This window comes from Falco punctatus (assembly GCF_963210335.1).
Source record: "Falco punctatus genome assembly, chromosome: Z".
Classification (NCBI taxonomy): domain Eukaryota; kingdom Metazoa; phylum Chordata; class Aves; order Falconiformes; family Falconidae; genus Falco; species Falco punctatus.
The window spans coordinates 27,946,423-27,974,028 of record NC_137586.1 but is presented as its reverse complement, the minus strand read 5'-3'; the positions used below and the strand labels follow the sequence as shown (position 1 = coordinate 27,974,028).

General features: G+C 42.3%; 1 protein-coding gene across 8 annotated transcripts in view; it reads left to right on the top strand.

The window, feature by feature from the left end:
- Window positions 1-27,606, top strand: part of ARHGEF28 (Rho guanine nucleotide exchange factor 28) — a 196,749-nt gene that overhangs the window by 80,458 nt on the left and 88,685 nt on the right. For 7 of the 8 annotated variants that reach the window (XM_080372217.1, XM_080372219.1, XM_080372223.1 and 4 more), the window contains 21 exons: window positions 2,160-2,205; window positions 2,786-2,909; window positions 4,295-4,427; window positions 4,793-4,848; window positions 6,342-6,393; window positions 6,991-7,135; window positions 7,238-7,359; window positions 8,235-8,375; window positions 8,795-9,045; window positions 9,927-10,049; window positions 10,440-10,557; window positions 11,433-11,687; window positions 12,664-12,740; window positions 13,436-13,614; window positions 14,303-14,397; window positions 15,261-15,443; window positions 18,072-18,203; window positions 18,924-19,009; window positions 22,531-22,569; window positions 22,659-22,706; window positions 24,499-24,978. In XM_080372217.1, the coding sequence (XP_080228343.1) occupies window positions 2,160-2,205; window positions 2,786-2,909; window positions 4,295-4,427; window positions 4,793-4,848; window positions 6,342-6,393; window positions 6,991-7,135; window positions 7,238-7,359; window positions 8,235-8,375; window positions 8,795-9,045; window positions 9,927-10,049; window positions 10,440-10,557; window positions 11,433-11,687; window positions 12,664-12,740; window positions 13,436-13,614; window positions 14,303-14,397; window positions 15,261-15,443; window positions 18,072-18,203; window positions 18,924-19,009; window positions 22,531-22,569; window positions 22,659-22,706; window positions 24,499-24,978 (2,885 nt within the window). The remainder of the gene's footprint in view (window positions 1-2,159; window positions 2,206-2,785; window positions 2,910-4,294; window positions 4,428-4,792; window positions 4,849-6,341; window positions 6,394-6,990; window positions 7,136-7,237; window positions 7,360-8,234; window positions 8,376-8,794; window positions 9,046-9,926; window positions 10,050-10,439; window positions 10,558-11,432; window positions 11,688-12,663; window positions 12,741-13,435; window positions 13,615-14,302; window positions 14,398-15,260; window positions 15,444-18,071; window positions 18,204-18,923; window positions 19,010-22,530; window positions 22,570-22,658; window positions 22,707-24,498; window positions 24,979-27,606) is intronic. The other variant, XM_080372224.1, reaches the window with a different exon arrangement.

Genomic DNA, 27,606 nt, shown 5'->3' with positions numbered 1-27,606 from the left:
TCAAATTCACTTTTAAGATTTCATGTTCCCTTGTAAGGAGGAGTATGTATTGCAGCCTTCAGCAGGTGACTGTGTTGTATTTTTCCACATCACCTAATGTATTTGTAACCATTTGTATTCAACAGATTAGGTGAGAAGTCTTCGGCAAAACATGGCAGAAGAGACAGAGGGAAGTATGTCACAGTGGTAGAGGATGGCAGATCAGCAAAGCCCTGTGGTGTGTGCTTAAAGTCAGAATTCATTTGACCTCGCAGCTAAGAGACTGTTGGTGTCACAGCCCATTATGCTTCATCCAGACACCGTTACCTGCTCTGACTTGATCTGGGCTCGGGCCCATGTCCAGCAGGGACAGTCCAGCATTTTCTCTCCTCTTCCTCCTGGAACAGTCAGTGCTGGACCTTTACTTGTCTTGTGGGGAAGGTGGAAACCCTTCCCTGTCCACGCTCTGGAAACAGGCTGTTCTGCATCCTGCACTGCAGATGCTGTGTGCTGCTGGGAGGGAGAATAGTGGTCTGCTGAGGTTGCTGCTGGCATTTCCCTGCCACCAGCACCTCCTGCCTCGCCTCTTCCTTACCAGCATTTTGCAGGGATGGGAGCGTTGAACAGAGTGTTTGGCAGCTGGCAGTGGTGATTGCTGTGTGAGGCAGGCACAGCTGTGCTCGCTTTGAGCAGTTGCATCTGGGTATGGGACTAGCCCAAGAGCTTGGTCAAAGAAGCTAGGTCACATAGTTCATCCTGATTTCTGTGGGCAGTAGTTGGATTGTGACCCAGTCTGTGCAGGTGTCTGTGCACTGAAAACCTGCCCCTTCCCCTCTGCCCAGCTGCCAGTGCTTTGAACATCTTGCTTAGAGTGTAGCTATGCAGGAGGGAGGTGCAGCTAACCTTGTATGTTGCAAGGAAATGTAAGCCAAAGCAGATGAATGCAGGATGGCAACAGGATCATCTTTCTCACGGAAAGTACAAGAAAGAAGTGGGAAATCACCGTCCATAGAAGCTTTTCAGTATGCTCAGGTTTAAAACAGCTGCCTGCTTTTATTGGAGAGGGTAATACAGACTGTTAACAGTGAAGGATTTATCCCTGCTCTGTAGATGGGGTGCTCATAAACAGTGGTCGATCCCTCTTTCAGGCCCTTTCATTGTCTAAGTCAATGTCTCTGCTCCATCCTTGTAGTAAGTACCTCAGTACGAACCCCACGGCACTGTTTTGTATGAGGCTCTCTTCATCTCCCATGGGTACATGACCTTTGTTTCTTCTGAAAGCATCCTTTAGCACAGGTTGTGCTTGGCAACTAAATTAAATGTCCTTTTGGACGCACTGCTTCTTTGGTAGATATTCTAGCTCTCATTAACCTGAAGTTTTTCTGAATACATGCTGATTCAGCAAAGTGTACTGAAGTTTGTATCTGACTTTAAAGAAGGCATAGTCTGATGCTTTGACTTAGGCAGGTGTTCAAGTATCTTTCTGAACCACCTGTGGTAGCTTTGTAAAAAATGGCTACAAAACAGAGTAGCTTCTAATTTGGAAATAGTAGAGTGTATCTCTATTGTGGTTTGGGGTTTTCTTCTACCAAGCAACCCAACTGAATTGTTTATCTTTTGTTTTGCTTTTTAGACAGTATGTTGAAAAATACCACCTTGAGTACTCTTCACTGTTCTAGGATGTAAACTTGTAACACATTACACATCCTGTGCAGTACATGGACTAGTAGTATTCCTCTTCATGTAGAGGGTTTTAAAAATTTTAATACCATAGATAAAGCTGCATAAGACAGGTAGTTGCAAATGTTTGAAGAATGTCATTAAGATATTTTACAACAACCTATGCGAAAGCAAAATGAAGCGTGAATCATTCAAGTCAGAGTTGTTAAGAAAAAACAAATATTTTTTGCTATTCTTAAAAACATTGTTTGCAGAGACTGGCATTCACTGATATCCATCTCAGTTCTGGAAGATTCTGTCAACTGAATAGAGCTTAGTAGGCAGTGCTCTTACCCTAGGAAAAGCCACTTCTAATGTATATATGTTTTTGCTTTCCCAATTTTCAAATGACATTGCAAGCGCTTAATGACAAGCTTATTGCCTGGTGGAGGTCGTGTGTGTTTCAAATAAACCTGACGACCTTGCAATCTGAGTGCCCAGTAACTCTTTATGTCTTGCAGAGCGAGTGTACAGTCTACCCGAGCAGTCCCGAGGGAAAAGGTATGGGTACGTGTTGCACCCGTGTTTTGAGGCGCCCAGAGCAGGTCTGTGCAAGAATGCCATCTAGGGAGCAGAGCAGGGAAGAGGCCTCAGCACCCCTCGCAGCGGGGTGTTTGGCAGCGATTTAGGGGAGCACTCCCTGCCCAGGGGATCTGTAAACCCATGCTTCAACCCCGTGCTGAGCGCAGCCTGGCACGCTCTGTGCAATCCTCACCATGCACCTCCTTCAGCGGGGATTTGGCGTGCATCACTGTGGGACGTGCACGGTAGGGATGTACTCCTGTCCACCATGGGAGCGCCCACCTGCTGTAGAAATATCCGAAATACAGTGATAAAAGCAAGGGGACCTTTGATACCGACCGTGGTCTAGGCAAACTTGTAACACATAGCACATTCAGAGCACTTCTCAGGCTAGTGTTACTGCTTTTTATAAAGAAGGATCGCAGTCTTTTTAGGAACATCAGCTAAACCCACGATGTAAAACATGTCATTGTAAATGTTAGGTGTAACAAGCACTGTCTAGATTCTGCTGTTTTAAGGGACTGTTCCCACCATAATGAGTTTTTTTCCACTGGTGCTGTTTTAGGATTCAGGAGGAGGAATGGAATAAATATATTGTACCCTCAAAAAATGAGTCTGAAAAATGTAAAGTGAGTCGAACTTTCAGCTTTCTGATGAACAGAATGACCAGCACACGGAATAAGTGCAAGGTAATTTGGAATTTATGCCTATATTATTATATATAATTATGTCACTGTAATTAAATGAATTGTAGATGAGAACCTAAATTTTTATGTAAAGATAAGTTGTTTATTAGAAAACTACATAAGTAATAAGAAGAAACAGACAGCTTTATTTTTTTATTTTAAAACATATGCAGGATATTCTGAAATGGGTGTCATATTAAAAGCCAGCTTTTTGTCTAAAGAATAGCCTTAGCTGAACAGTATCAGGTGTTTCCCTTGCCATTTTTTTGATGTTATTAATAATCTCATTTGACAGTTTAGCCAAAGCTTAAATGTATGAATTGCCTTTTAGAAATAATTGTCTTTGTTCAATAAGATCAAGAGGTATGGGCCTGTTCTTGCAGTTGCTCTCAATAAATAATTGAATCTGTAACTTCTAGCCTGGCAGGTAATCAATTGAATTTGCCTTATTTGAAGTTAATGGGACTTCTTGCACGAGTAAGCACTGCTTAGGGTTAAAGAGTTGCAGATTCAGGGCCTGTGCAGCCAAACACATACTATGGAAGGTAAATCAGATAATTTGTGGTTTAATTTTGAGACATCTGAAATTTAGATTGATGGCGTCTCTCAGCAGTTTGAGAGGTGGATTTGGCCTACAGGATCTTCCCAGCTGGCCTTTCAGCAGTTCCTCAGGCTTTGCATACCTTCCTGTGCCCCAGGATATTTAACGTACATGGATGTGAAGATGGTTGGCTGAGGCAGTATCTTCAAAAGTGGCAAAACGGGCTGTGAACATGTATGTCTGGTCCAGCAGCCATATGTTAGCCTGTGTCTGTGTGGTCTCCTAAAGAATAACTACCAGGGCTGCTCAGAGAAATGTATAATCACACCAACAGAAGTACTGTAAAAACAGACAGAATTTACACTTACTAAAAACAGGTTATTTCTAATGCCTTCTGAGACAAGTTGTCTAAATTTATATAACTGCAGCTTTTAACTGCAGAGGCATGAGTTTATATGTATGCCTCAGGGAGATGTAAGCACTGATATTTGTGTGTGCAGCGATTCAGTAATGCTTCTAACATTTAATTTTCTGTCCCTTCCCTTTTTGTAGCTTTATAAATGTATTTCTGCCAGTCTTCCTTGATAATGCTTGCTGGCTTAGCTGCCAGTGAAAGCAATGCCTGCATCATTTTAGGACCTCAGCAATGCTGGATGTGGGAATATAGTGTACTGTTACAAGGCTTTCAGGACGGGGAATAAATGTTTTACAATAATTTGCTCTTAAAAGGGAATGTTTTAGTGTTTTTAAGATTGAATTGCTTTATCTTCTGTTCTACTGTCCCCCCCTTTTTTTTTCTTCTTTATTTTTTTTTTCTTTTTTCTTGCCTTTGCTGTTGGGGATGAAGACAAAAAATAAAGATACCAAAGATAAAGAGAAACTGAACAGGCACAATTTTACAAATGGAACGTTCTCAGGAGTTATCCCATGTATTGCCTGTGAAAAGGCCCTCCTGGGAAAGGAGTCACTGCAGTGCTCTTGTAAGTAGTTGCTGGCTTTCATGTGTGAGTTTATAGTGCTCCAAATCCTGCTTTGAGATCCTGGTTCAGTGTATTGTTTCAAAAAGAAACGTTGCCTAGGTTTGGATGTACCTCCTTTACGTAACAAGCTGAGGTTGGCAGGGGAAAGAGAGGAAGGACAGCAGGTGACAACTTCAGAAGGGACCATGGCCATCTCCTAGCCCCAGCACATTAGGCAAAAGCTTCTTAATAGCTAGGGGTTGTAACACCAGAGCATCCTCAAGGCTACTTTAGTAAGTAGACCTGGAGGAAGGAAAAAGGTAGTATCTTCTGCAGACTGGGGACCCTGTTTGGTGCCAGGCTTTGAAATATACCTTCTCTTTCAGATTGCAGTGTGATTGTGCATAAGAGCTGCAAGGAGTGTGCTCCTGTGTGCACCAAGGTAACCTCCTATACTGCACTGTTCTTACTAGAGCATATCTGCTTTCCAAGGGGCCTGGAAACATCCTGAATGAAAAAAACCAAGTACACAGAGCCTGCCCAGACTCACTATCTGTATGCAGAGGGATGCAAGGGTGTCAGATATCTATTGTGAGCAATGGAGCAAGCAATGTGCATGACCAATAACTTTTAGAAAAGGGTCAAAAATTAATTTAAAGAGATACTTCTCTTGTTGAAGAGTTGCAAGCTCAAATTGTGAAATGGTGTTCCTGGAGCAGTGGAAAAGGGATTAAAAAGAAAGGCTTCTCAAAACCACAGACAACCCCTTGTGTAGAATTCTGTATGTTTGGAATAATGGAAAGTAGATATGGAAGGGGCTTTGGGAGGTGACCTAGTCTATCTCCTCACCCTCAGGCAGGCTCACTTCTAGCTAACAATTTGATCTGACCCATTCTGGAAAATATCTGGAGGAGGAGACTCCACAGCCTGCCTCAGCAGGTGCTCCCAGTGTTCAGCTGCCACTGCAGACAGGACAAAATCAGCGCTAGAGCTGATGGATACTGCCTTCTTTAAGTAGGTATACATGCATGGTGAGGTTGCCATGACAAAGACATAATTTTCAAAAATGTCTAAGGCTTCTGCCCTCATGAAATAAAACAGCACTTGCAGAGAAGCATGCCACAATGATACAGGTAATTTTTCAAATTAGTGGAGTGTGTCTTTCTGGTGTAGCTAGGTTTTGCATCAGGGTGGCTTGTAAGGATGATGTGTTTCCATACAGACTCTTCAGTGTAAACAAACTTTAAACCGGACATAAATCAGATGGGTTATAGCTGTCATGTCATAACCTTGCACAAATTTCTGGGCAACTTTAGAGCATTAGGACAGCTGAACTTGGCTGTTTTAGTTACTGGGACTTACGATTTATTTGTCAAGAGGAGACAAGAGCCCCCACCACCCCCAACTCATCTCAACACAAGTAAGGTGCAGAAAATATTCACTGACACACCTGAAGTGAAATACATGCCTAAGCACAGCAGGCTTTTACTGCAAGTTTTACAAAAGTCCACTTCAGAAGGGGGATTGATTCTGCCTTTGATACTCAGGCTTCCTCAGGTAGTGCCCTGCCACAAATGCTTTGAGCTTATTTGAATGTAAAGCCCTGAATGTGAACTCCTTTTCTTGCAGCCTTCATAGGCAATATTCATATGGAGAAGGTAGAATGCTGTAACTCAGTGACTCAGTTTAGAATAAACAGATTCAGTTTTGTATTGTAGTACGAATAATACAATTCTACTTTGAATATTGTTATCTACCAATAACTAATAAATTTGGATTTATATAGTTATTGGTAGAAATTAGGACCATAATTTAGGACCACTTTCTTGAAGCCCTTTTGTGTGATGATGTATGGAAGTGAGTTACTGACTTGACTACTCAGTGTGTTATTTCCTATGATTTCATTGCAATTTCATAAAATTCTTCTTCTTTTAGAAATCCCAGGAGAGGTACCAGAACAGAAACAAACTCCAAGCTGGTGTAACAAGTAAGTTAGGAGGTGTAAACCTAGCACTTCCAAGTTAAACCTTGTTTAAAATGGAACTGACAACATGAACTTTCCCAATAAATTTCTGTATTTTTATTTTTTCATTTTAACATGTGTAAGGAAGTGTGTGTCTCTGTAATGGTAGGAGTACTCTACCTACTCTAAAGAGTAGGATATTTTCAAGAAATTACTGTTGAATTAACTGTCTTCTACTAAAAGGAGTGAGTTTCTATGTTTTGTTTCCAATGAGAATGAAAATCAAAAGTAATCAGTTCTGTCTTGTGCATTTGAGCATGTCATTTACCATCTGCACAGATATTTGGGTCTCCTATGTTCGAGTTGCAATGTTAGAGCATGTATGATTTGAGACTGTTTTCTTCTTGGTAATATCCGTGCTGGAACTATTCCACTTTGCCTACAGGCTTATCTTCATATTCTGTGGGAGAGCATCATGGTCTTGTACCATAGCAAGCAGACGTTCTTGATACCCAGTATAGGTCAATATGAACACCAGATAGCCTATCTCAGTTTAAGTGTGCTGTTGATGACATAATCTACATTGTTTGTCAAAATGGTGTGTTGTGCTTTGCCTCCCAGATTCCCTGCCTGGAGACATTTCACAGATGGTGCTTTCCTCAGTGCATCCTTCTTCCTCTGTGCCGGCTGGACTGTCTGCTGGAAGGAGGGAGGCCTTGCAACAGCCCCACTTGTCCAGAAGTGTCCCCGGTGCTAGTTTGGAAAGGTAGAGGGCAGCTGCTGGGGAACTATACTAAATACATGATTCAGCTTTTCTAACAAGATTGAAACCATTAAATAAACGTGGGATTTTTCTTTTCTGCTGTAGAAGATCTACACCATTTTCTGAACAAGACTCTGAGGCTAGCACCTGGAGGTCCAAGTCACAGTCTGAAGAGATGTTACAAGCATTAGGGACCTTTTCTTCAATGGATCCTTTTATGATGGAAGGTGAGAAGTATTGCGCTATTATAACTTTGCATTTTATAGTTGTTTTTTATAACTTGTTGCATTTTATAACTTGTACTGGAAAAGTGGAAAATAGAAAAACTGCTTAGTTGATACAGGAAACCACTTCATTTGCCAGAATAAAAGCACCTATTTTTGATAATTACATTTGTGTCCCTCATGCGAATGGTACAATCAGACACATTAGCCTTAAAATACAACTTTTAATTTCTTCCTTGTAAAACATTTTGATAACTTTTGGAATATTTTGTATGCTGTTACTGTTTTAAAATAACAAGGGTAAATGTATTTGGCATCCTTGCAAGAACCAGAGCAGCATAAATATTTCCATTGACAGTCTACACTGCAAAATATAAACCTGGGTTTTTTTTGTGTTTCCTCAGTAGCCCTGAAATCTTACCTTCCACTGGTGAACTGCCCTCCTAAAATGGCTACATATTCTTGTGAAGTGAATAGAAATAGGCTTTTTCTGTAGCTAGGTGTGAGACTGAATTTCAAAGCTGAGGGGCATTCACTCACAAAGAATGGTGAAGATACCTCACTGGACATCTACTTTTGAAAATGTTAGATTTTATTTTTAAATTTTAAAAAGTTTCTTCAAGCAAAGAAGTATAAAAAGGGTTTAATCTGAGAAGAGAATCACGGTCTTTTTTATTCTCCTCCCCTGCTCTCACGATTGCATTTCAACGTGTTGGTCATGGTACTGACATCTGGCAAGCTTCTGTGTTGTAAATGCACTACCAGTGGTTCATCCCTGTGATGTGTTCCCCTTACTATATGTATAGATCTGCATGTGCAAAGGGACTTCTCTTACTGTGCGTATGCCTGGTGTTAATGAGGTACATGTTTTGTCATAGATGATGTGGATTTTCCTCAGTGGCCTGATCTCCGCACAGATGCACAAGAGTTTGAGGCAGAGTCCTGGAGTCTTGCTGTGGATCCAGTGTTCTGTAGCAAGCAAGAAAAGGATGTCATCAAGAGGCAGGATGTCATTTTCGGTCAGTATTTCAAAGCTTTGTGTAGGTTTAAAAACAATTTGGTATAGAAAATAGAGAAGGGACCTACACATTTTATGTCCAGAAGAATGAATGCTTCAATTCAGAATAATAAAAAGGTTCAAAGAACATTTCTTTCACAGATTACAATGTGACCTAGAGCTAAGGAAATAGTAGTGACTACCAGAAACATGTCTACACTGTTCACAGAGTGGCTGAGGTTGGAGGGGACCTCATTCAGTCCCCAGCTGAAGTGGTTGCAAACACAATTTTTTCAGTGGGGTACAGCTGAAAGAACTATGACAGAGCCACATAGATTAAATCTTCCTACTGACAAAACCTATTAGGTTTGAAGCTCACACAGAAAAAATTATGACTATGTATTTGAATGTTGCTAAAGTCTGTTTTCTTTTATACTGCAGAGCTGATGCAAACAGAAGTGCATCACATCCATACCCTGTTCATTATGTCTGAAATATTCAGGAAAGGGATGAAGGAAGAACTGCAGCTGGACCACAGCACAGTGGACAGAATATTCCCATGCTTAGATGAGCTACTAGAGATGCACAGGCAATTCTTCTGCAGAATGAAGGAGAGACGTCAGGAATCATGTGATGTGGGGAGTGAACGTAATTTTGTAATCAGCAGAATTGGAGACATCCTTGTGCAGCAGGTAGAGGCATCAGCTCTGTTAATCCTTTCTGTACTCAAGGTTCCCAAATCAAAAAATTTATTGACTTTAAAACTTTTGTGGGCAGGAAGAGGGCTATGGTTGCCTCATAAAATTCAAGCACTGTTCCCTCCAGATCATTGCAGGGTGAAAAAGCAATGAGAGAAAATCTCTAGTAACAGGTAACTGTGATGAACTTGGGATGAACTTCTATCTATATAGTAAAAGTGATGAGGAAAGTGATGGACTTGGTCCTGTTCACAGTAGAAGGCTGCTGCCATCATACTATGGACTGCAAGATTCACTTTTTTAACAGCCGAGCAGATGTGTGAAGAATTGACTGATGATGGAAAAGAGACTACCTGTTCATTTCTTGTGGTGATCTGGCATGGCACATTCAACTTGCTGCTCACTAGACAAGGGGTGGTCACAGCATGTTTACAGCAGCCGTAGAACAGCTAACTAACAGCTTGCTGGTCACACTTCAGCTCCTTGCAAACTTTGGTCAGTCAGTTTTCACTCCACTGAAATAAAGAACCTGAACCGTTGTCTTGTCTAGAGGCAGAGTGGAAATCGGACAAATGCCTCAAAGGGACTGTGTTTGCAAAGAGGTGCAGGAAACACTGTTATAATAATTGTTCTAGCTGTTATTGGCAAGACTGTAGTGGAGGTTGCTTGTGCTCTCTCCGCCCTGCGTTGCTCTTCCTGCCCCCTAAAAACAGCTAGCCTGTTTTCATTCTGTAGTGACAGGCCCTATTAGTGAAATTCAGAGGACTTGAGAAACAAGTAGCATACAAGCTCTGTATTTGTACAGAATACACTAAAGGAATACACACTCCTGTTAGGTGCAATGTTGAGCACAATTCACTTATTAATTTCTTCAGTTTTCAGAGGAAAATGCAACTAAAATGAAGAAAATATACGGAGAGTTTTGCAGCCATCAAAAAGAAGCTGTTAATCTCTTCAAAGAGTTGCAACAAAACAAGAAGTTTCAGAATTTTATTAAAGTAAGTTTATGTGAAAACATGGTCACTATTGACAAAATGCTCAGGAAAAGATATTTAGCCTTTATTTAGATTTAGGATTGAAATTATATTCAGTAACTCACTTTTAATAGCTAATAAAAATGTCAAGGTTTTTTCCTCCTTAACCAGTGAGCTGGTGAATTACATTTTTCTTTCAAATTTTAGAAAGCTTTGGCATCCAGTGTGTATTACACACATGTTCCTGTTATAGTACACCTCATCCTTCAGAGCAACACCTGTTCCTTAGGGATGGTTCAGATAACCAGCATTTTATTTTAGCTTATTGTAACGGATCTAGATCATATTTCTTATTAGTCAATTGGTGGCTTAATATGCATTTACTACTTAAAGTATATATTTGTATCTGTGCAGCTGAGAAATAGTAACCTGTTGGCGCGACGGCGAGGAATCCCTGAGTGCATTTTGCTCGTCACCCAGCGAATCACCAAATACCCTGTTCTGGTCGAAAGGATATTGCAATACTCAAAAGGTGAATAAAAGCTAAAGTGTTGCATCATGTCTGGAATCCTAGTGTGTTTCTAACTTCAGGAGTATGCACTGCTACAGTATAAGAAAAGATGAAATTCACTGCTCAGTGGAGAACCAGGGCAATGTAAATGTCTGCTCTTCAGGCAGATGTCACCTAAACAGGGTGTCTGGTGTATGTTGTCTTTGTCAAGGCTGGGCTGTGAAGATTTCCAGTATTCTAGCTGGGTAAACCACAGAAGTCCAGAAGAGCATACTTGTTTTAGGAAAAGATCTTGACTAGAGGATGTGAACTAATTCAGGCATGCACCTGCACCTTCTTTGAAATCAGTTCTGGTGGAGTCCCTTGTGAGTCCCTTGAAACATTTTGTAAATTACTCTCCAGTTTTTCAAACAAAGCTTGAATGACCTCTGGAATTCCATAGAGCATTTTAGAAATACTAATAACATAGAGATATTGTCCCCCCAAATGGGCAATAAATGAGCATTGTAGGCGGTTGCCTATCCAAATTCAAACTCTTTGTGCCTGCAATCCAGTTTCAAGAGTTTTTTTTTACTTAGCCAAAAGAGTAATATACTGTATGATTTACTTGGCCAGTAATTTTTTTTGAATGCTAACAGCTCACAATTATGTCAGAAATCATTCAGTGTGTTGTTTAGACTAATGAATAAATCTGAACTATGTGTCATCTTTTAATAGGCAAGTAGAACAAAGGTAGATGCCTCTAATATTTCTGGTAAATTGGTTGCCAGGTTCAACTGAAAATGACATATTTATCAACTTTGAGTCATGTTGATTGTTCCCAGAAAGTAAGGAATGATATCGTTTCTTGAATATGCTGACTACTATCATATTGTGGGGTTTTTTATTTCATACAGAAGGAACAGAAGAACAAAAAGACCTGTGCAAAGCCCTTGGTCTAATTAAGGATGTGATTGCAGCAGTAGATTTGAAAGTGAATGAATATGAGAAGAAGCAAAAGCTGCTGGAAATTCTCAGTAGAACTGAAAACAAAACATATACAAAGCTGAAAAATGGGCATGTTTTTAGGAAGCAAGACCTGACGAGGAAGGAGAGGATACTTCTTCATGAAGGTTTAGTGTACTGGAAGACAGCAACTGGTCGTTTCAAAGGTATTCCGTCCAAGCTGTAAGGTCCTTTAACCCTTTATTTGCAAATAAGATATGAAGATTTTTTTTATTTAAGAATGAAAATACTTTATTATGCTGTATTGCAAACATGATTCTCTGAGATAATGGTATTGACAATATGCCACTAATTGCTAGAAGAGTAGTTCCAGAAGCTGCCAGGGTTTGTGGATAATACACTGTGTATCTGGGTAAGAAGACAAGTTTGTGTACAAAGCCATCAGCTGCATTTCTTCTTCCAGTCCCCTCCTTTTACTTGATTGATTTGCAGTTTTTATCCCATAAAACAGAATCTTGACTTGTACATTTATGTTGTTCATAGTACTGGCCACTGAAAATAATGTGCCACTGAAAAATCATGTGCTGTTCTTCAGTGGTACTGGGACATCTGCAGTGGAAAACAAGACCTGAAGTCATATTTGGCTTGAGCTCAAATTTTAAATGCAAGCCCAGAATTTGATTTGTGGTGTTAATCACATGTAGGGATTGGGATTTTTTGGAGTTTACTAACATTTGCTGTGCAACTTCATAAATCTATCTGTTCATCGTTATTCCAGAACTACTTTTACCAGTATAATACTGTGCAGTGAGTATATGTTACAGCATAAGCAAAACAAAATTTATGTGGGGTAGTCTTTGTCAGGTTGCTTGTGAGTTGCCTGTGACTCCACTGACATTGGAGTGAGGATTTCCTCTTTCCCTGGCCCAGTGCTCCAGCACAGTGCTGCAGGAGGGCAGACAGCAGGAAGTGTCGTCTTTCTTGGGATATACAAAGTGATGGCATGCAGTTGCTTCACGCAGACCATAGGCTAATCCAAATATTTCCTGTTTAGGTTACTGTAGAATTCCATGGGATATTTACAGATCAGGGCTTTTTTCCAATTTAAGGATAAAAGAAGAAATTAATTGTAATCATAATAACTTTAATTACAAAACGTTCTTTTCCTTTTCTAATTTTAAGACATCTTAGCTCTCCTTCTAACTGATGTACTACTGTTCTTACAAGAAAAAGACCAAAAATACATCTTTGCAGCTGTTGTAAGTATATTATCAGATGTTTGAATATACACATTGCACATTTATTTGTATATTTCTTGAAAATTAGGTCCTTTGCATAATGCTTTTTTCCCCCTAAAATCCTGGTAGTGTATTCAGAACATTAATATGCCAGTATATGGAAAATTAAATTTATTTTCAAAATTAAATCATCTTTTTAGGAAGAAAGATGAAAATAACAGAATGATATTTTTAGTGTCATGCCTCATCTGATTATGAAGGTGGGAAGCAGAGCAGGCTCTCTCAAATAATTTTAACTCCTGGTTCCATAAAACAAAACAGAAGAATAATTTTAACTGCAAGCGTAATAGTAAAAACACATAAAATGTATGAAAGTTCATGGAGAAAAGTACCCACACTATATAAATGTAAACATTATATGAACACTGTGCCTCAGTATCATTGAGCCTCTGGGATTTGCTTTTTAGCACATACCCAGTGCTTACTTGTTCATAAAAACCATAATATTCTTTAAAATTAAAGAATAATTTAAAAGGATGCCTGACAACTCAGAATTCTCAGCTTCTTGCACATGGTGAGAACATACGTAGTTTGACTATACCAGGACTAGAATTAGTCTAATTAATCAAAAAGTCATGCTTTTCTGAAAGTGTAATGTTCTATAAGAGAGTCATTTGTCATTTATCATTTGCATGTGCTGTGACTCTTTCCTCCAGGACCAGAAGCCTTCCGTTATCTCCCTTCAGAGGCTCATAGTAAGAGAAGTAGCCAATGAAGAAAGGGGGATGTTTCTGATTAGCGCTTCATCTGCAGGGCCTGAGATGTATGAGATTCATACCAACTCCAGAGAGGAACGTAACAACTGGATGAGGCATATTCAAGATGCAGTGGAAAGGTAAAGGAAAAGGCTTTCGGTTTTCATCCTGCCAGTCGAAGGCAGACAGGAGGCAGCTGGATATTTTCATGGCAGCATGCTCTCTGTTCTGCGTTGCACTGGATCCATCCCGTGAGGTTGAGTTTTCTGCTGAACTCAGGATTCACAGATCCCAAAACCTCACTATTGCTTCTGCCAAACTTCCCATGTTACTTCTGATTTCCCACTAAATTAGCAGACCCTTTCTACTCCTCATTAGATGTCCTTACCAGCCATTGTAAGCTTCCCTCACCTTTGCCTTTGGCACTGGATGCTTTCCAGAGTCCTGCAGGTGTCCGTGCAACCATTTTGGGGAAATCCCCAATCATGCCTGCTATCTTGGTGTTGGCTCCTTTAGAATGGCAAGGAATGCATTGTTCCTTATGGGACCTAAGCTTACGCTTAGCACAGCAAACCTGTGTGAGGGCGAGCCACCCATTTGCTGCATAATGCAGCCTTACCAGAATTAAAAGGAATCCTTCACTCTGGTTTATGTCCAGTTACTGCTTTATAAAGAAACAAATGGCTTGCTTTTGGATTGTAGCAAAAGTTGGTGCTGATGCTGTGTTCTGTTTGTTATGAACACAAAACTGTTACTGAAGATTAATATATGATGTGCAGATTTTGCTTTTTATCCACCTTTGTTTTTCATCTTCCTTCAACCATGAAGTTGTCCCGAGGAAGAAGAAGAAGGAAAAATGAGTGAATCTGATGAGGACAGACGTATTGCTGAAGCCAGAGCATCCAGAATTCAGAAATGTCAAGGTGTGGTACATTTCCTGCTACTCTGAGAGCTCCTGCATCCTTACTGTTCAGGATGAATGAATCATGTGCCCATAGTGGCTGGTGGGTTCAGAGTGCATAATGAGTAGAGTCACAGAAGAGAAGGCTCTGGTGATCTGATGGTATAATGTGAGTTTATTGAAAGAGAACCATTTTTCATCCAAACACTTTATATTTTTCATGCATTACCGTGAGTGAAAAAGAAAAAGAAAAGTGGATGCTTTCAGAATAAACACTGAATTGCCCAGATTACTCTCAGGGCCAGGTAGTTCCACGTTTGTGAAAATATGTCAAATCTTAAGTAGTTGTGTGACGTTGTGCTTTTTTATGGCATTTCAACCTTTGCTGCTATTATTTTTATCTGAAAATGTAGCCAATAGGGATAAATTCAGCTTCCTTGGTTCCCCTACGCCTAAATTCCACATCGTTGTATTGCTGCAAGGAGAGAAATTCCAGGAGTGTCCTTCCTGTAGGGAGCTACAGGGAAGGACAGCCTCTACTGAGAGCAGCTGTTCTTTGATGTTAAGACACTGCATCAGCACATCTTGGCTGCCTGAACAAAGTGCTTTTCCAGCATTGATCATTGTGGGTGCAACAGGAGGTAGCTGAGGGCCCAGCGCAGCTAAGGCCACCTCATCAGGGTAGGACAGTGGCCTGGCCCTCTGCTGGGGTCTGTGCAAGCTTTCATTAGGACAGACTGTGGGTTTAGTTTGGTTCCTGGCCACTTAAAAAAGGCCTGACTCGAATCAGCAATGTCTATGTGACGTAAGGACTAGAAGGGTGACTGGGGGACATGCTTTGCCTGCAGGATGATTATTAATAGAGTCTTCAATTTTGGTTGACAGAATCACTGAGTAACCAGGACCAGCAGATCTGTAGTTACTTGGAAGAGAAGTTGCATATCTATGCAGAACTGGGAGATATGAGTGGGTTTGAGGATGTTCATGTAGAACCTCATCTCCTTATAAAACCTGATTCTGGAGAAACTCCACAGGCTGCTTCATTGTTGGCAGCAGCGCTCAGAGAAGGTGAGTTTGCATGGGTAGAGCAGACAGGTGGCTCTTCATGTGGGCAGATAATTCAAGGGAACAAAGTATAGCGGTATTGCCTTGTACTGTGATTCTGGCAAGTGTCAAGAACTGTCAGTGTTAAAACTTGGTAAAGGGCATTGAAGAGAAGTCTCTGAAGTTTATAGTTGTCAGATGCACGGGATGATACCTGCCATACTGTAAGGTAAGGGGTATGTTTATTGCATAACATCATATGCAGGCAGGTAGGGACAAGGTGTTAGGTTGCGACTGAGGATTGTTTCCTTAGCTGTCATCCTTGCAGTACAGCCCTGTGAAGCAGATCACAGGATGCAGTATGGTATTACATTTAGTCCCCAACCTTCACCTAACTTGGTTGATTTGATGACTGATCAGAGTCATGTAGGTTCATATACAGGCCAAACTGCAGATGGTCTTGGCAGATTTGCCAAGAAACACCTGCCAGAATTGCTGTAGGAGCTGTGGTTTCTCTGCATACTATCTAACAGAGAGATGATAACCTTGTGCTACCTACAACACTGTCCTCCAAAGGAAAGAAGGGAATGGTGTTTGTGGTTACCTAGTCTGGTTGGAAGTTCGGCTAAACTCCTGCTAAATTCAGCTGAAGAGAATCCTGGTAGACTGAGCCATGTCCAGCATGGGCTGTATGCTATTCAAGAAGGACTACAAGATTTTAGCATCACCTAGACACAGAGCTGTGGGCTAATAATCACATTTCAACTGATAAAGCGGCGAAAGTTGGTTTCCATCATCATTATGAAGTCTGCATTTTATTGATGAAACTGATAGAACTTGGGTAGGGAATGTCAGTGAAGCAATAGTAAATGTCATTTTAGCTAAAATGGCAGCCTGTACTTCCACACCTCATTCTACCCTCTTCTGATTTTCACTTTCCCTCGTGCTAATGTTGGTGTCTTGAATTTCAGGACTCTTCAGCACACTGTAAGGAATTTACAATTGCTTACACTGTAGGCAATTTGTGGGGATCATTTTCCAGAACAGAAATAGTCTATTGCTAATAGCCGTCTCTACAGGAATAAAGCATTGCTCACAGTAGAGAAAAATAGAATTAGGGAGTGCTTAAGCAAATTGAATGTACACAAATCCATGAGATGAGACAGGATAAACCCAAGGCTGCTCAGGGAGCCGGCCAATGTCACTGTCAGGCTGCTTTCTTTGAAAGGTCACGGTCATCAGGAAAAATTCATGATGACTTGAAGGCGGCAAGCATCATACCCCTCCTCAAGAAGGAATATATAGGGAGCTACAAAACAGTCAGCCTCACTGCTGTCTCTGAGACAGTGATAGAGCAGATCCTCTTGGAAGCCATTTCCAAGAACATGAAGGGCAAGAAGGTGACTGGGAACAGCCAGCATTGATTCATCAAGGGCAAATTGTGTCTGACCAGCCTGATGGGTTTTATGATGAGAGGAGAGCAGTGCATGTTGTTTACCTTGACATCTGCAAGGCCTTCAACACTGTCTGCATTGGCTATAGTATCCTTACAGCTGAACTGGTGAGATCTAGACTACATAACTGGATGGAAAATGGGCTGAACTGCTGGGCTGAAAGGATTGTGATCACTGATACAATGTCCAGCTGGCAGCTTCCCTTAAGGATGGATCCTGACACCAATACTGTTCACAATATTTACTAATGAAGTTAACTAAGGGATGGAGTACATTCAATTTGGCTGTCACCAAATGAGGCAGGGTGGTCAGCGTACTGGTGAAACCTCTGCAGATTGGGAAAATGGGCTAAGAGAAACCCCTAGAAGTTTGATAAAGACAAGAGCAAAGTCCTGCATCTGGGATGGAGTAAGTGTGTGTGTTAGTACAGGCTGGACACTGGCTAGATAGAAAATAGCTTTGCAGAAGTAGATCTTGGAGTCCTACTTGACAGCAGGTTGACCATGAGGCAGCTATGTGCCCCTGTGGCAAAGGCGGCCACCTGTCTCCCAAGGGTTAGGGAGACATTAGAAGAGTTGCCAGAAGGTTGGGGGAGGTCGTCTTTCCTTTACTGACTCCTGCCGAGTTCTGTCTGGAGTGCTGTGACCAGTGCTGGGCTCCCCTGGACAAGAGAGACATGGACAAACTGGACCAAATCCAGTGAAGGACACCAAGATGGCCAGGGGGCTGGAGCATGTGACATCCGAGGAAAGGCTGAGATAGTTGGGCTGTTCAGCCTTGAGAGAAGGCAGCTTGGTGGGATCTCATTGCTGTCCTCAGCTGCCAGATAGGAGGATACAGAGAAGCCAGATTTTTGTGGAGGCACATGGTGATAGGATAAGAGGTAACAGGTGCAAGTTGGAACACAGGCAATTCCAATTAAATGAAAGGAAAAATTACATGCTGTGAGGGTGGTCAAAAACTGGAGCAGGTTGCCCAGAGAGGCTGTGATGTCTCCATCTTTGGAGATGTTAAAAACTTGTCTGTGCCAGGCACTGGGCAACCCAATTTAGTTGAACCAGCTTGGCATAGGGCATTAGACTAGATGACCTCTGAAAGTCCCTTCCAATCTAGATTATTCTATGAATCTGTGTCGTTGTTTTATGAATTAAGGAACTATTTAAGGGGCATCTCTAATTCTGCATGTTCTCCTCTGTAGTTGAAAGTCTCCATGTTGCTGTAATGACATCACAAGTGAGTGGGACAGACAGGCCGCCAGAGGAAAGTACTGAGGAATCAAGTCTGAAGCACAGATTTAGTGCCAATGAAGTCTTGGAATCTGTTCCTCATGGTGAGTAAATTTGGTGCTTTTACATATTCAGAATACTAAAATAATTGATACTGGATTATTTTGGTTTGTTGGAAAGCTTTTTCAGTCTGTGGCAGAATTAATAGAAAATAGTGTAATAAACATTGTCTTTGGGCAAATGCTCAGATAGTGTAAATTGTCATATAACTTAACTGAAGTAAATGGATGGTTTGCATCCACTGCACCTTTTCTGTAGCACATGTCTGCGTTCAGCAACATAGAGTCAGATTTGTGTATCTCCATATGCTTTCTTGTCCAGCTCCACAGCAAATCTATATTGCAGTATACGCCATTTCCAAAGTTAGCCAATTTTTGTCAGAAGGCCTGAAAACCAGGACTGACACTCCAGTGATTTCAGCTGTAAAAGGTAGCATGGATTTATTACAACAAATACGCAAATAAAGTCCTGTGTAATCCATTGCTGCAGAGCATTTTTAGTGATATGGCTATACTTACACCTCTGAGCTTTCCTAAGTGAAACACTAATTTTTAAGGTAGGAAAACCTCATTGTCCTGTCTGTTTCATTGTGGCTTACAAATTTGTTTCTCCGGAGCCTAGAATCCATTATGTGACTTCACATTATGTAAATCTCTATTTGCAGCATCCTGTGAGTAACTGTAAAAGAGTGTGCCCTTTGTTTCTCTAGTCTGAATATGCTTTGAAACCTTTCTCTTGCATTTTATTGGGGCTTTATTTGTTAGATGCAGAAATAAAAGAAACTGAAGAATCATCTGAAGTTGATCTCAGTGTTGAAAAGGAAATGGCAAGTGCCAGTCTAGAAGATAAGGTATTGTAACTGGTATTTCTTCCTGTGTTGCACATAGCACTGTGGGCACTGGGAATGTAAATGCTGTCCAAATTTTTATGGGGTGTCTAAAGACCGTTCCAAAACACCAAGCATGTGATAGGCACATTTCACCCAAATCCACATAATTAAATTTAGTAGAGGTCACTGCAATTTATAATGAATTTTTAAAAAGCAATCATAAACAGTTTAGAAGCAGAACAATTTTCCTGCCAGGACTACAGGTTGGTGGGTTGTAATAACAGCCACAGTGTCTTTGTACTACGTATGGGCCACTTAAGAGCCTGGTTCTCTGCTGTCATCATTCAATGCATCCATGTCTATGGAGCTGACAACAGTATTCCCTCTACCCCCTCCTCCTATTCACAGGATGATGAAAGTCTTCTGCAATGACAGAGACCTCAGCTAATGCGAGGAAGACTTTTGCATTGGAAGAGCTTCGTCCTGAGAACAAGCACATAAAATAGGATGGATTGTCTTACACCAGCTTGCTTCAGAATCTTGAATTAAAACAAAATGGAGCAATTAGAGAGTAGAAGAGAAACTGCCCATTTTTCAAAGTTCTGTAACTCATAAGCAAATGTGGGGGAAAAGCAGAATCAAAAGTCAGTTCTGGGCAAAATTAGGAATGGCAAATTTCATGTAGCAGCAGTGTTAGAGTAAGAGCAGTATGAATTACTGTGTGGAAGTAAAGTGAACTGTGATTGTGGAGTCCTTAGGTGAAGAAGCAGGACCACAAAAGGAATAAAGGGGAGAGACGAGGACAGAAGATACATGACTTGAAATAGAAAGCAAAGTTCACTAGAAAAGGAGATACTTAGCCTTAGTGTATTGTGTTTGCATCAGCTCTGAAAGAGAGCTTGTGTGCCTGAAACCTTGGGGTTTTTTTTCTAGTTATTTCTGGAAACCTCTTGCTAATACACTAATCTCCCTATAATCTTGCCTCACATTCAGCTCTAGGTCACCTTACTTACCAAGACTGTTGTGTTAGAAGGGAGTAGGAGAAACTGTATGTGTGTAAAAAATGGGATGAAAACAAAATTCCAAGTTGGGGAGCACAGAAGCTGTGTGAGGGCAAATAAAATAACCTAATAAAGGACAGAGGGGTTCAGATCAAACCCGTTAGAAGTTCTGGTAGCTCCACATGAAAACACTGCCATTGGGGTTATAGCAAAGACAGAGACCAGGCTTTTCTTGGAGGTGCACAGCAAAAGGATGAGTATCCAAAATTGTAAGTTGCAGCAAGGGAAATTCTTGACTGTGTGTAAGTAAAAATCACGGCGAGGGTGATCAAGCAGGAACAGATTGTCCAGAGAGGTTGTGGGATCTCCATCCTTGGAGGTTTCCCGGATTTGACTGGAGAAGACTCCGTGCAACCTCCTCTGACTTTGGAGCGAGCCCAGCTTTGAGCTGCAGCTGGGCTAGGGGGTTCTGCAGCAAGCTCTTCCACCCTAAGTTACTCTTCTGGTCTGGCCTGTTACTTGGGCAAGACTCGTGTCACATCTTACCGTGTCATAACCAGATTTACCAGCAGGTGGCAGAAGGAGCAAACAAAGCCGGCAGGGAAAGGCTGCGCGGGCGCGGGTGCGGCCCGGGGGCTGTGGGGCGGCAGCGGCGGGCCTGGCCAGCTAGCCTGGAAACAAAGAGCCGGACAGCCCGAACGAAAGCCCCCGGCTTGGGGGTTAGATGCTGACAAAGCATCAGAAGGAAGAGCATTGCCTGTGCAACACGTGGAGTCCCAAGTGGGCAGCTGTGAGAGGTGGTCCCCATCTTGTCCCCCCTGCTCCTGCCTTGTAACCGCATCTCCGGAGGCTTGTCTGAGGCACTGTGCGCACTGCCTGCCCTGGGATCTGACTGACTTCATCTCCACTGCTGCTCGTTGTTCTGAACCAAGGTGATAGGGGAGAGTGGCAGGGAGGTGGCGGTGGCCCGCAGCACAGGTTGAACAGTTGAATATTTTGCTTTGGATCTAGCTGGGCTTACAGGGCTTGTGCTGAGGCGGTAGCGGTGCAGCTGCAACGCCGCTGTCACCCCAGCTAGCTCAACTAAACCTGCCTTGACTCATCTCCCGAGTGGTGCTGCAGCAGGGAGACCACAGGCGCTTGGGCTGGTCACTTGCTACCCCTTGGCCGTACCAAAGCCGGCTAAGCCTTCAATCCCCCTCGACACCTCCTTTGTTAAATTAAAAAAGGGCTTCCAGAACTGAAAGAAACCCCACTCTTGTTCAGCATGTGGGCTCTTCTTTGAACATTCATTTTTCCTCACCCTGCCAGCATCCCCTTCTCCTCTCTCTCCCTCTTGGCCCTGCTGTTTCCTCCTTGCCCACTGCTTGTCTTGGCCACCCAGCAAAGGGAAAGCACATCTCCCTTGTGCTGGTTCTTGTGCTGCACAGAGGCATCTGTGCAAAGTCCTCTGCTCCTCGTAGCAGAGTGAAGCAGTTACATGGCTCCTGGGTGCAGTGAGAAGCAGAGGAGGAGGTGAAGATGTGGGAAGGGAATGGAGGGAAATACTGAAGGGAGATAATGAGAGAAAGGAGTGGAGGAAATGCTGTAGCCAGTGCTTCCTTTCCCCCTAGCTTGTGTGCATTGAGCTGCGTTTTGGGGCCTGACCTTTTTCACCTTCATTTTTAGTTATTGCAGCTAAATGGAGCAGCTGCTTTGCTCACTTGTGGTGGAAAATGAGACTCAGTAGAGAACTTAGAGAGAGAGCAAATATTACCCAAGCCCTCCTCTGCTCCTCTGAAGAAAAAAAAAAAGAAGAGAAAAATCATACAGAAAGTCTTTTCAGTGTAGCCTCAGAAATTGTGTTTTATTTCTCCACCGTTTCACCTTATCTTTCTCAGAGGAGCTGTTCTTCATGGTGAAAGGATTATGGGTGGCTTCACCCCATAAATTTACAAAGCTTCTTAGGAAAAGGAAAGTGTGAAATGGCTGAGCGTCACTGTAGTGGACAATAATAACCACACTGGCACGCAGCCTTTGCTCAGCACCTCACGGCGCTTCTAAAGTGTTTGCAGTGACCCACTAACATGACTTCTGCTAGCTTCTTGCTACATTAATATATCTCTTTTTGAAGTGCCTTGTACTGTTTCATCCTACTATAAGTAATCTAAACCCACTGTGCTGTATATGCAGAAGTCTGGTTACTGTATTTCAAAACTGTCAGGTAAACAATGAATGAATGGAAATGTCTTTTCTGTGTAGTATTAGTCATGAGAGGAATAAAATTGTGGATGAAATATTTTTGTTTTTACAGTTGTGCTTAGAATCTCTAGTAATTTCCCTGGAAACTCCAGCGTTGATGAATTATTAGACTGTGCAGGTTATTGCTTCTGTCTTTTTTCACATACCCACGAAAAGGTTTGACTCAGCACTGCATATGTTAGTGATATGAATGTCTCCACTAGTTTAAAAAAAATAACCCACAAACAACGCCCCCCAAACCTAGATGATACAATTCTAAAGTTAAAAACTACTTTTTAAAGCAGCATGTGTTTATTTTAGGGAGGAAGTGTGAGTTTCCCAGGACCTACAGGGACAGAGGTGAGTTTACTTAAACCCCAGACAGAATGTAATAACTATTTAGTTAACAGTGGTCCAACCTTTGAAAATCTTTCTCTCTTATTTTCTAGATTGTACAAGCAATCCAGAACTTAACGCGTCTCTTGTACAGCATACAGGTGACTACTCCACTGCTAGCTTTGTAGAGTAATTAGTCTTGATAATATGCTTCTTAAGTTTCTTTTTTCATGTTGCCCTACTTTTAGATGTTATGTCAGTGGATACTTATCTCTACCCACTGTTGCATAAGTTGTCATATAATATTATTTTTGTTCTTCATCAGTGGTGGGTTTCTTTTAAGAACTAAATAAAACTTGCTTGCTTGCCTGGAGATCAATTCTTCCCCACCCCGGCAAAAGGATGTGTGTGGAGTCCAGAAATCTAGTGATGTCTCTGAACTGATGTCATTTCATGTACAGAGTTCTGAAATTACAGTTCAAATATTGGAAAAAATTAGCATTTTGTTTAAAATATTCTCTTGGCTACTAGTAAACAGTGCCTCTGCCAGTTAGGTAGCGAACTCAATCCATTTTAGATATTTCAATCTCGGTCAATTCTGTAGGGCCTTAGTCTGAATGTTTTGTCTCTTTCATGCAAAGTTTGAATGTTATGACTTATTTTTTTCTTATTTAGGTGCAGTTTTATGTTTTATTTTAAAATGTTTCATTTGAGTGTGTTTACTTTTTAGACCCTTTTGACATTAGCGTATTCCATAATAACTCTGGAACCCTCAGGTTTACAAGTTAAGTGTATTGAAGCAATGCAAAAGCAAAATTAAAAGCTTTTAATCCAGGAAAAATTTCTGAAAAACTGAAAACCAGATAGCTTAACATCAGAGAGGCAGTAAAGTAAGGCTTGGGATCATGCCTTAACCATTCAGACCATGAGTTAGCAGTAAGGTGCAGAGAAACAAGCAGAAGCTCCTGTCCTTGCCCTGTTTACAAATCAGCAGAACTGACCCAATACTGGAGGAATAGCCAAGAAGAGTGGGAATTGCATGTTGTATAAAGTTAAAAACTTTCTGGGGTGGACAGCATGGGGTAATAGGGCTGTGGGAATTCTCTGGGAATGTCTGCTGAAGTAGATTCCCATGTCAGCTCTTGAAGATAGGCTGTGCAGTAAGTGCCTCAGCAGATCTAGGGCTTTCCTGCTTTTCTTTCTTCTTAATCCCAGCTATTTATTTTTGTGTTATTGGAGGATGTTACAATCTTTAAAGCAAACAGTGTCACAGCATCCTTGTGAAGGACAGAATATAGCACTCTCAGTTGTAAAATAAACTGTTGAAACATCAAACCTGAAATCATTACTACACTGCAGATTTCTCCTGGCACAGGTATCTTGGTCAGCAGCTTGTAGCAGTATGGTCCTGATGACACAGCTATGCTGGCAGGTGTCTGTAGGACTGATGTTAGTAGGACCGTGCTGTTGCAGGTTAGCAAAGAGAGCCTTAGGGCTGGAGTGAGCTGTAATAGAAACAGTACAATTTTATCTGAATAAGTCACATATGTGTTAGGAATACTTCGGTGAGAGTAGCATTCCCAGTGCCTTAATGCCCTCTTTAACCATGGAAAATCATTTTTCCTATGTTACTTAAAATCCTCTGACAGAACAGGACCCCAGCTGTAACTGAAGTGCATATGCACAGCTGTAACATAAACATATATAATACTACTAAGTGTAAGGTAGATGCCATGTTAGAAGTGCTTAAAATGGTTTGTTTTTAGAAACATCTCTTGGTAAAGGCATGAATGCGGAATTTTCTCTACTTGCATGAAGAACAACCTCCCAAAAAGCATTAAGTGCCGATATTAAAGGAGGTTGAAGCATTTTTAAATAATGCTTCTATGTAAAAATACAGAAATGGATTACTGCTAATATTTAATTTGTGTCTGATTTTGTTGCGGTGTCTAGGCAGCACTAACTATCCAGGACAGCCACAGAGAGCTCCATAGGTTACTCCTGCAAGAGAACGAGAAGATTGGTCGAGGCCATGGTTCTCGGCTAAACCTCCTTCTGGAGCAAGAAAAATACCGGAATCTGGAAAAACAACGGGTGGAGCTGGCCAACATACACAAACTGAAGCAGCAGTTTCAGCAAGAGCAGCAGCGGTGGCTGCGTGAATGCGACCAGCGGCAGCGGGAGCAGGAGGCAAGGGAGGGCCAGCTGGGGCAGCGGGAGAGGGAATGCAGGTGCCAGGAGGAACTGCTGGAGAGGAGCCGACAGGGACTGGCACTGCAGCTGCAGGAGTACCAGCAGAGCCTGGAGAGGCTCCAGGAGGGCCAGAAAATGGTGGAGAGAGAAAAAGACAGTGTGAAAATGCAGAAACAGTTCCTCTGGCACTGGAAGCATGGTCAACAAAGTAGCCTGTTGTCATCCACAGGGAGCTATGAGGTGTGTGGTTCCTTGTCATAATTATATCCCTGACGGCAGACCTAGAGGGACTTTCCTTGATGAATAGACTGGTTATGTCTAGAGTTGGTTTGTTGGTTGAGTGGGCATGTGGGAAGCTGACGTTTGGGCATATCTAAGGGCTTGTTTAACCCTCATGAAGTTTAATCAGGGGAAGCGCAAAGTCCTACCTCTGGGAGGGAACAGCACCATGCATCACTATATGCTGGGACCACCCAGCTTTGCAGAAAAGGACCTGGGGGACACCAAGCTGAACGTAAGCCAGCAATGTGCCCTGGCTGCAAATAAGGTTAATGGTCTCCTGGCTGCGTGACTACTATTGCTAGTAGATCAAGGGAGGTGATCCTTCCCCTCTACTCCAGCCACACCTGGAGTACTCTGTCCAGTTCTGGCTGCTCAGTACAAGACAGATGTACAGCTATGTGTTGGGGGGGGATAGAGGTAGTTGGAGGGATAGATGTCCAGCAAAAGGCCAGAAGGATGTTTGAGGGACTGGGACATCTCTTGTGTAAGGAGGGGCTGAAACTATTCACCCCAGAGAAAAAAGGCTAATGGGGGTTCTTATTAATGTGTATAAATATATAAGTGGAGGATGTAAAGCAGAGTCAGGCTCTTTTCAGTGGCGCCCAGTGGCAGGACCAGAGGCAATGGGCACAGATGGAAACAGGAGGTTCCCTCGGAACATCAGGGAACACCTGTTTCCTGTGAAGGTGACTGAGCATTTGCACTGATTACCCAGGGAGGTTGTGGAGTCTCCATCGCTGGAGATACTCAAAAGCTATCTGGACATGGACCTGGGCAACTTGCTCAGGTTAGCCCTGCTTGAGCAGAGGAGTTGGACCAGATGACCTCCAGAGGTCCCTTCCAGTCTCAACCATTTGTGAATTCTAAGCTGGGTGCCCGACACAAGCCAGACTCAGACCAATGGGTGTTAAATTGAGAAGATGGAAATTTTAAGTGTGAGAGTTTGTGTTTTATTCTGCTTTGCTGTTTGCAGGATACGTTGTGTCTCCTGCCTCTTGTAGGAAAGCTAATTTATGGTAATGCCTGAGGCATATAAAGCTTTTAGTGAAGTCTTCAGCTGCTGGCCTTGTTCCTGGACAACAGCACTGTCTCCAGTGAGGAAAAGTGGCTGCTTCGGGAGTGGGAAACACGAGGCTGCCATGAACCCCATGTGTCAAGCCCTGCTGTCCTGCTCCCCTGAAACAAGCAGTCCCACAGGGAAGGAGGTCGCGGTATGGCTCCATCCCTGACAGCATAGTTCCTTGGAGATGGTCATTATTAGGGGATGCAATTTAAAATAGCTCTGAAGCTGCTTAAGCATTTAATACTAAAAATGATTATTTTTTTTTGTTGAGGGTGAAGGATAGAGGCTAACCCTGAACTCAGCTGTCTAGGTACTTACCTGCCTGGTGGGACCTGGCCTCAGTCCCTGCCTTGGTGGGTATGGTCTTGGTTTCCATTACTGTTCTCTAAAGCACCTGAAAATCAAAACATCTTGCCTGCTTTTTTGCATATAGTGAAAGCTCACTGACCCAAACAGGTTTTTTTTTCCCCCCAAGGTGTTCGTTTTCACAAGAAAATCTGTAGGGCATTTCTTCAGGCCATCACCTCCCTAGTTTTTCAGTTGACAACTGACCCATAACAGGCAGTGACCATTCGGTGTCTAAGCCTGTGTCTACACGAGGGGATGAAGGATTGGCCTCTGACCTCCCCCTTTTCACCCAGCTTTTTTGAACACCGTGTGAACATGACATCCCTATATGCTTGCCCAGCCCAAAAAACAAAGGCACTTCTTACTAGTATAGTTTGTAGTACAATTTTTGACATGTTTGGCAGTGCCGAAGAAGTGGATGATAAAACCAAAACTGAACTTGCCCATCAGCTTTAACGGATGGGACTTCTGAGATCTTTTGAGGAGAGAAAGTTGAAGGACCGTAGCTCGATGCAGGGATGGCCAGGACTGCACAGACAGGCAAAATAATAAAATGCTGAGTGTCAAAGAGTACTAGTTCTTAATCTATTATTTCACCTGTAAGACTACTTGTATTTTTTAATTCCAGTAAACTACATGGCTTTGGATGCATTCCAGGCCTCGGGATCATCTTCGTCCTGTGTTTTCGACTACCATACTCCTGGCTGCAGCAGAGCTGTCTGAGTGGATGCCAGTCAGTTGATACTCCCAGCCCAGTGTTTTTGCTGTTACACTGAAACTAGCTAGTTCTGGATGGCCAAACAGTGCAGTTTGTGCAGCAGTGCATAACTCACACTGCTACTCGTGCTTTTTTGTGAGCTCAGCCTTGATGAACACCTGCAGGCAGGGATTTTGACCCCCTGGGAGAGATGGCTGCTTGCTGAATGCTGCTCGCCATCCCCAGTTTGGCTGCCGCAGACCTGTTCTCTATGGATACCTGCCTACGTGAGGTACAGTGTTATTTTTGGATTGCATTGTTCACAGATTCACGTGTGTGAAGTGGTACCTTGTTGAGCTGTGGGGCAAAATATTAACCCCCTGAAAGGACTCAACAGAGCTCAGTGCACCTCAGGTAGCAGCCCTTTGTTATTTGCTATTCTGCAGTTATTACTGAATTTTCCTTTGTTTTGATGGGA